The following is a 9,621-nucleotide window of genomic DNA, read 5'->3' on the forward strand; positions in this document are numbered from 1 at the left end:
GAGAGAGAGAGAGAGAGAGAGAGAGAGAGAGACGGACCCCCCACATGAGAAAAAATACCCTTCATAGATTTGGTACGGTGGGTAGACATAACCATTATTCTGATGAGGACATTCTTTATTCAATAAATGCATGCTATGCTGATGTGGTCGACAGAAAATAGCGTGATTTAGAGCCGTTGCTAACACTACAGTAAGATATTATGACCTTGCCATACCACTGAACTAAAGAAGAGTGCTAAGATCTTACTATATCTACTATTACCTGCTATATTATTACTGTATTATAGAAAAGCAACTTGATCTTACCTTAAACTTACCTTGAATGCTAATCATGCTAAAAATACCGTAGGCTGATCGTACCACAATACTAATACTACTACTGCTACTACTATTGTACTGTTGTAGCATGGTTGCAGCATACCTACTACTGCCAATAATAATAATAATAATAATAATAATAATAATAATAATAATAATAATAATAATAACAATATATATAGAGACTGATTTTTGTAGAACACTAGTGTTCACTGTTTCCTTTCCCTATGAATAATAATAATAATAATAATAATAATAATAATAATAATAATAATAATAATAATCTCTATATAGAGATAGAATTTTGTAGAACACTGGTGTTCATTGTTTCCTTTCCTTACGAATAATAATAATAATAATAATAATAATAATAATAATAATAATAATAATAATCATACTAATAACAGCTCTGAAGCGCATGACTAAAGCAATGCACAATCAGCATCAAGGGATGAAAAATCCTAATCGAATCTCAATCTCGACAGATATAATGGAATAATGTGAAGAACTTGGGAGGTGAGTTTGCATCTCAATGGCAGGCGGTTACTGTACCATCAAACGACCCCTTGAAACGTTGTAATAGGCACTCGACGCCTAATTAAAAAGGACTCACGATCACACGTGTGTGACCTCTTTCTTGTCGTGTTTACTCTTACAAAGAGGAGGCTCCGAGGCCACTTTTAATAGCTACGCAGCTTACAATCGTTTTATCGCTTTTTTATATAATAATGTTGGCTTAATTTTTTTTTTCAAGTTATATTCATTATTCGTTTTTTCAACGGTAAGTTTCCTCAATTGGATATATTATTTTGTATTTTAAATGAGCGTATATATGGTGGAAGCTCACATACAGAGTTAGTGAATTTTGAGGTTATTCAACATATATTTAATCAATTCTTTAGACACACATATATATCTATACATTTACAGATACACACACACACACATATATATATAATATATATAAAGGTCTTTTTTATTTCATCTACATTTCCTTTCACAAAAACTCAAAGCTAAAACACGGCTGAAGTAACCACCTTAAAATTAAACCTTAAATTCTTCGAATTTCGGCAATATTCTTAACTAACAGCATGTTTTTTCTTCAGTTACACCTCTCTCTCTCTCTCTCTCTCTCTCTCTCTCTCTCTCTCTCTCTCTCTCTCTCTCTCTCTCTCTCTCATTATAGATACAGTCAGGGCATTTCTCCAGTCAATAACAAAAATTTTAACAACCACCAAGAACTATTTCTCTCTCTCTCTCTCTCTCTCTCTCTCTCTCTCTCTCTCTCTCTCTCTCTCTCTCTCTCTCTCATATTTATTTGTGAGATTTTGAATTACAGGAGAATACCTTCTTAGCTTCCCCACTCATTCTCTCTCTTCTCTCTCTCTCTCTCTCTCTCTCTCTCTCTCTCTCTCTCTCTCTCTCTCATATTTATTTGTGAGATTTTGAATTACAGGAGAGAATACCTTCTTAGCTTCCCCCCACTCATTCTCTCTCTCTCTCTCTCTCTCTCTCTCTCTCTCTTTCTCTCTCAAAAAAAAAAAAAAAAAAAAAAAAAAAAAAAAAAAAAAGCAAGCAAGCAAGAAGCCCAGAACACACTTGACCCTTGGTATCTTCTGGGCCTCTTGCCCCCAAGACAACGAACTGCACAAACACCTATGAAGTACTCACAGGCATGGCAGAGAGCCCTGGTCTTGAGGAAGGCGATGGTGAGCCTCATGACGGAGGCCTTGTCGAGCATGGATATGGTGCGGGAGGGCAGCGGGAGGGCGTTGGCCAGCTCCGTGAAGATCTCGCTCTCCTTCCCTCGGCGACATCGGGCCGCGTCGCGAGACTTCTCCTTACGCTTCTCGCTGTTCCTGTAGCAGGAGAAAGAGGAAGGGAAGAGAAGAGAGGTGAGAATGGGAAGCTTTGTTCGATTACACTCTCAAATGAAAATGGATTATAAGTACACTGAAAGATATTTAAGAAGCATTGCTCCTGAAGGAGGAGGTGTTAAAAGATACTTAAAAAATGGTTCCTGAATGAGGAGGAGGTATTCAAATATACTGAACAAATTGTTCCTGAAGGAGGAGGAGGAGGAGGAGGAGGAGGAGGAGGAGGAGGAGGAGGAGGAAATAACGGGACGTTGTGATAGATTGAATTATTAAACGAAAATGGATTTTAAGTAAATTCAAAGATACTTAATAAGCATTGTTCCTGGAGGAGGAGGAGGAGGAGGAGGAGGAGCTCTGTCATATTTTGGACGCTTAAAACAAAACGGAATACAAGAAAATAAAACGATACTTAGATATATATATTTAGGCATAAAAAATAGTTGCGAAAAATTAAGAAAAATACAGAATAAGAGTTGAGAAAAATTAAGAAAAAACGTAACGAATATGAACCGTTGCACGTAAAATATAGGTCGTGCAAAATGGATTTTATAAAATAAAAGGAGACACATAAAGCATGTACTTTTGCGTTCACAGTGGGTGAAAAAATGGATAGCCTATACAGTATAAGAAAAAACAACTAAAAAATATGTATTAGAAAAGTATGAAAAGAATACGTAAACCTATGTAATCCGGCATATAAAATCGTTGAATAAATTTGGACTTCACGAAAAAAATAGGTAAAAATAATATATATTTTTGCATGCAAAACAGGTAAAAAAATGGGTTACATAAAAAATACGTAAAAAATATTTAACTGTCCATGTAAACTAAGTGAAAAACAAAAATGAATTATAAGGAAAAGCCGATACATTAAAATATGTACTTAAACACGTATAGTAATAGTAATGCAAATAATGAGCATGGACTGAGAAATCAAGGAACCATATAAAAAAAAAGAAATGGCACAAAGATTCAATAAACGATAAAATAATTCCATTAATCAGGAAACAAAATTGGCTAAGACATAAACAGCTAAATACACACACATATACATATGACTGTAGGCTAATAGAACTTTTGGTAAGAACACAAAAAATAAACACTGAAAGACCTAAAAGGATTAGAACGTATAAAAAGATGAGTAAGCACGATAACAAAAAAATTGACTTAAAACAAGCAAGAAGCGAACAGTAAAATCATGAAAGAATTAGCAGATAGCTTTACGTGACCAATATATTAAAATGTAGATAAAAATCCTTTCAACCAGACAAGAGTGTTACTTGTTTAAGGTCTCTCATAAAAAAAAGAGAAGTAATTTTTAATGGAAATGGGACCAAGATAATTTGTTGAACCTTCAGTATGCGACACAAAGCTCAGTGTAGGTAGCAACCTAACACAAGTTGAAAATTATATGACGTTATAAAAATTAAAGAACACAAATTTGTAAAAAAAAAAATTAATAATAATAAAAACTTTCAAGGCTTACATATCTGCCTTTATTTATAATTATTAATAAGAGCGTACCAATGCAAATATTGACCAAAATGTGTCATATTCAGAGCGTGTTGTCTTTACAAGAAATGTGGGACAGCTTCCAATATAATTACCCTGCAACCCTTATAAACGCATGCGCAAAAGAAAGTGAATGAAAAGCACTCAGTCTGTGTGTGTGTGTGTGTGTGTGTGTGTGTGTGTGTGTTCATATGCCTAAACAAACCCACGTGCATTTCTATCAATATATTAATAAATTTCATATTCGAGCAATGACTCGAGTGACGAATCGATTCCAGATATCCAGAGCTTAACCGTATTGTGACCTTTGCTTTCTCAAGAAAAAACAAACAGACGAAAATAAACACAAACAAACACATACGAGCAGACACACGTGTTAAGGCTTTCACAATACTTTCACAGTTGTATTGTGAAAGCCAGGAGGACATATTATATTACATATAAATTGTATCTTTGTGCCTGTGATTTCCTATGAGGTTTGTCTAGGGGGGGGATGATGATGATGATGATGATGATGATGATGATGATGATGATGATGATGAATAATAATAATAATAATAATAATAATAATAATAAAATTTCATAAAAACTACATAACAGCACGAGTCACTAAAATGGTGAAGTCCACAGTGGTTTAGGTTTAAATATATATTAGAAATATACATACACGTTTGTATATATGTATTTCTAGTATATATACTTACACTTTAACCACTGTGGATTTCTTCACCAATAATAATAATAATTTCAAAAATCTCATAATAACATGAGTCACTAAAATGGTGACAAGATCTACAGTACAGTGGTTTAAATATATAGAAATATATATACATACATTTGTATATGTATCTCTAAAATATATTTAAACAAACCACTGTAGATTTCTTCACCAATAATAATAATAATAATAATAATAATAATAATAATAATAATAATAATATCTTGAATTACAGGTCTCGACATAACAATAACACAAAGATACAAGCCGGGCACCCTATAAGTAATCAACCAGAACAGGTAACCCCTGCCTACCTGTATCTCCTTGGGAAGGAGAACTGAAAGTACGGCTGATGGCCCCCCCACATAAATGGGGGTGTGGGTGGGGGTGAGGGCGGAGCACCCATTAGGAGGTAGGGGTGGAATCTCCTCCACCCAACAGGGGCCGAGCAAGCCATGGCACCCTTTACCTTACCTCTCTCTCTCTCTCTCTCTCTCTCTCTCTCTCTCTCTCTCTCTCTCTCTCTCTCTCTCTCTCTCTCTCTCTCTCTCAGTTCCTAATGAACACCTTATTATCTGGAAGCTTGAATTTCAAGTCAGTGGCCCCTGTGGGCTTGTTCGATATGAACAGGGTTCATCTTCTGAACAGTTATAATAATATACTTATTTGATTTACACTGATCAATTTATTTCTTGCTATTTTCACTCGAATAATTTTGAGCCATAAGGGAAATTTTATTAAGTAGTTTGCTCAGCAGGTCAAACTCCCTTAAGGGTTTGTTCCTTGTGAATGAGAGCACACTTTGACCCGCAATGCTGATGATGCTTATTCATCAGAATGAACAACTCCACAACACTTTGTAATCCTGGCACAAGCAAAAGGTTTTACTCAGTGACTATATACAGAAACTAGGATTCTTTTCCAATATGCATTCAACAAGCTAGAAATGATAGGCATTAAATCGATTCATACCAAGTATTCCATATTTAACAATTTCTGGTCTAAAGCAACGGCATTCATTAAGAACTTGTTTCAAATTTACGTTTAGGTTTTAAGTTTTAAAATATGAAGGTTATATAAACTTTGATTTAAAAGTAGTCTTGTTTCGTTATTTTTGAAGCTTAGGTTTATTTCCATTTTATGACGAAGTTCGATTCGCGGTTCTGCATTTAAATAATCTTTTATAAAGATCTGCTTTAATGGAACAGTTTACGCCGAATTTATTTAAATTGAACTTGTTTCACCTCTTTGCTTTAAAACCTGAAGTTGATTACAAATTCCAGTTTCCGTAACTGAGCCTTTCGAGTTTATGCTTTGAAATGTTTTTTTTCTGAAATCCCTCCTTAGAAAATAATTCACTAAAAATATATCTGCTCTGAAAAAACTTGAAGGAATATATTCCAAAAATATTCGATCTTCAAAATCACTGAGGTCTGTGTTGGATGACGTAATGATGCGTGAACAGAGTCCAGATCTTGTCGCAGCAGTACCAAACCATTTCCAGGATCTGGATGACAGCCTGAGTCCAGTCAACCTTGAAGAACACGCGGTAACCGGCACTATTAATGCCACCCATCATTTGGGGGAATCACCTGGTATGGCACTCACGGGAATTACCACCAGTGAAATGGATACGAAAACAGTAAACACCAACAGAATGAAATTCCAGATAATATCTAAATGCTAAGAGGCTCTCGTTTTCTGGAATAGTCAATTCCAAGAATCACAAAACACTGGTGTATTCAGTGAGGCTTTGGGTCACCGGACGCTCTCTAAATCTCGTTTTCGGGAATATTCAATTCCAAGAATCACAAAACACTGGTATATCCACCGAGGCTCTGGACCACCGGACGCCCTCTAAATCTCGTTTTCGGGAATATTCAATTCCAAGAATCACAAAACACTGGTATATCCAGCGAGGCTCTGGGTCACTAGACAAGATGCCCTAAATATCACCCGAAATCTCCAGATATTAATAATCAAGAGCCTTTAGTTAACTAGACACACATTTCCTGCTCACTTATCTACTACTTTTCAAAATACACGAATCTCGAGAAAGGACGTCGCGATGAAAACCACAGTGATAGGAAGGCCATATGTGATAACTGACAACTTCGTAGCAAATCGCATTCAGCACCCGGCCTGAGGTCAGGTCATACCAGGTCACATATACCAGAGCACGTGTTTCACCGCGAAGCGCCACTACTGAATATACCGCTGTTTGGGATGAGGATGCGGAAGGTACTGGCACTGTGAGGGCAAGTCAGTGCCATATAGACCCAAGAAGGCAGATGAAGAGAGGGGTGGGGATGGGGGAGGTGAGGGGAGGGGGTAGTGGGAATCACGACGGATGAAAACGGGGGTAGGGGGTAAGGAAGGGTTCGGAAAACGGGATGATCAAGATGATGATGATGATGATGATGATGATGATGCTGCTTCGAAGGTGAATGAATGGCAGGGAGAGGGTGGCACACGCAGCTTCCCTCAGACTCGTGATCCATTCACAGGCTACCACTGTCACGTAGGCAGAGGCAGTCACATGATTTTATATCTACAAAACATATTCTCTCTCGTTCTTTATCTCGCTTTTAAATCAACGTATCATATGAGACGGCGCAGTGCGCTGTTCCGACTGGTCATTTCGCGTGCTGCTTCGGTCGAGTTCCCTGACCGAAATTCCTGTGACTTGGAATCACGAGAGCTAATACCTGTGACCTGGAATCACGAGAGTTACTACCTGTGACCTGGAATCACGAGAGTTGATACCTGTGACCTGGTAATTACCCCAGGTCTGCCTCCAAGAAGGAGGAAAGCGAGCGAAAGAAAAAAAAAATGGCATTTAACGCGATTCTTCGACAATGAAATTTGATACTCTAGAAGGCGATCATTACGCATTTTCTTCATTGTCAATTGACGAATGCACTTCAGAGGAACAAGTCAATAATTGATAAGCATGCGTCTAAATAACTGAATGCCTATAAGTATACAGCAAAAAAAAATACATAAAACAGTACAGCAACATATTACAAGGCAAAAAAACAACGAATGTGATTTACATAATGATAAAACAATGCTGCATAAGAAAACTGAAAGGCTATACAAATTCTCTTATACCTATTCACTACCCTTTCAGTGATCCAGTTTCTTCCCAGACAGAGTCGAATTTCAACTCAACCTTCAAACTGCTGCCCGCTGCAACATTTCTCATCAACCTACCTGTGGCAACAAAGAACCGCGGCTCTCGTCACATTTGTTTGACATCTATTAATAATTCTTTCCGAGGAAGAAGAAGAAGAAGAAGAAGAAGAAGAAGAAGAAGAAGAAGAAGAAGAAGAAGAAGAAGAAGTGATAACCACTGACAAGTGAAGACGAGTCACCTGAACTATAAGTAGCCCACTGTGCAATGCCAAAAACTTTACCACTGCAAACACATGGTATGTATGTATGTTTTGTATTTATACATGTCATCTGTCTATGCCAAAATCATTATCGTTGATGTAGCAATATAGTATATATATATATATATATATATATATATATATATATATATATATATATATATATATATATATATATATATATATATATATATATACATACATACATACATACATGTGTATGTATAATATATTTATGTATATATCTAAATCTCCAATGTAGCACGAATGAACGCGTGCTTGAGAATATCATAAAATCCACATCAGAAGGTGAGTGAAAACTGGGACTTTGAACAAGTACAAGTTTATTCTATATATATATGAGGTTTATTCTATATATATATATGTATATATATATATATATATAAATATAAGTGTATTATATATATATATATATATATATATATATATATATATATATATATATATAAAATAAATAATCACACTTTCACATCTTTTTAAAGGATATATAAAATCCAACAATCAAACAATGGCATACAGGTTGAAAAAGAATGAAGTATTTTCTGCAATTAATTCACATTAAAAAAAAACTGAATAATTATCAATTATGAGGAATCCTCAAACACGATAAAGATATGACCGAAAAACCGTCCCTAAAGACTAGCTTATAAAAAAAGAAAAAACCAATAAACTAATAAATAGATAAAAACGTATTAAATGCAAGGAGAAGAGCATTAGGGTAGCAATGCATTGCAGCTTCGCTTAACTTTTGAAGTTCCAGCCGCGCCACTTCCTCAGGGAGACTGAGACTGTTCATGCCAAAACATAAGAGTGAAATGAGACATTGAGATCCGTTTTTCTGGCAATAGTTTCACACCAGCGGATACAGGGCAACCTCGTCGAGGCCCTCCGGTCTTAGTGGCATGCTTGGCAAAGCAATGAACAATCACTCGTAGCGTTTTTCTGTCTTATTCTCTCCCTCTCTCTCTCTCTCTCTCTGGCTAAAACCTACAACAGTTCACTAACAACTAGGAACACGATCCTCTGCTTCGATGAACAGATGCATATTGGATTTTAGGGAAAGTAACCATTCGTCCCCCCTCATCCTCATCCAGTTCGAGAGAGAGAGAGAGAGAGAGAGAGAGAGAGAGAGAGAGAGAGAGAGAGAGAGAGAGAGAGAGAGAGAGAGAGAGAGAGAGAGAGACCCAAATTAAGTCTAAAAGATGAGACTTCGAATAAATTACAGTAGAATTACCTTGAAAAACACACTAACTTGAAAACACACTCACTTATCTCCTATCTCCTATCAATAACCTCTTAAGAGTGAGTTCAGATAACGGAGGGGAGAAATGCGCACTTCGTTCACCTGCTGCGTTCAAAGTACACTTGAGAGTAAACTATAAAAAAAAGACACCATTTAAAAAATTAATTCACATTTAAAAAAAATATTTATAAAGACTTTAAAAGTTCCATTAAAGAACTGACTATGAGGAGAACAATAAAATGTATTTTTAAATAACATTGTTTATGGAGTTTAGAGGTCAAAGGCCAAGCACTGGGACCTATGAGGCCATTCAGCACTGGAAAGGAAATTGAGAGTAGGTAGGTCTGAAACGTGAAACGGGAAGAAGACCTGGCAGTTGCGCTGTGAAATAATTGTTAGGAGACGGTGGATAGCAAGATGGAAGAAAGACAATAAGAATGGATGTACAGTAAAAGGAATGAAAGGGGTTGCAGCTAGGGGCCGAAGGGACGCTGCAAAGAACCTTCAGTAATGCCTACAGCGGACCCCGTGAGG

The 9,621-nt window shown here is 36.4% G+C and overlaps 1 protein-coding gene across 19 annotated transcripts in view; it reads right to left on the reverse strand.

The window, feature by feature from the left end:
• LOC136825321 (hypoxia-inducible factor 1-alpha-like) overlaps positions 1-9,621 on the reverse strand; it is a 458,510-nt gene that overhangs the window by 290,848 nt on the left and 158,041 nt on the right. For 17 of the 19 annotated variants that reach the window (XM_067081474.1, XM_067081479.1, XM_067081472.1 and 14 more), the window contains one exon: positions 1,990-2,177. In XM_067081474.1, coding sequence (XP_066937575.1) covers positions 1,990-2,177 — 188 coding nt within the window. Of the gene's footprint in view, positions 1-1,989; positions 2,178-4,739; positions 6,672-9,621 lie in introns of those variants that run through there. The other 2 variants (XM_067081488.1, XM_067081484.1) reach the window with 2 other exon arrangements.

This window comes from Macrobrachium rosenbergii, chromosome 37 (assembly GCF_040412425.1).
Source record: "Macrobrachium rosenbergii isolate ZJJX-2024 chromosome 37, ASM4041242v1, whole genome shotgun sequence".
NCBI classification, from domain to species: Eukaryota; Metazoa; Arthropoda; class Malacostraca; order Decapoda; family Palaemonidae; genus Macrobrachium; species Macrobrachium rosenbergii.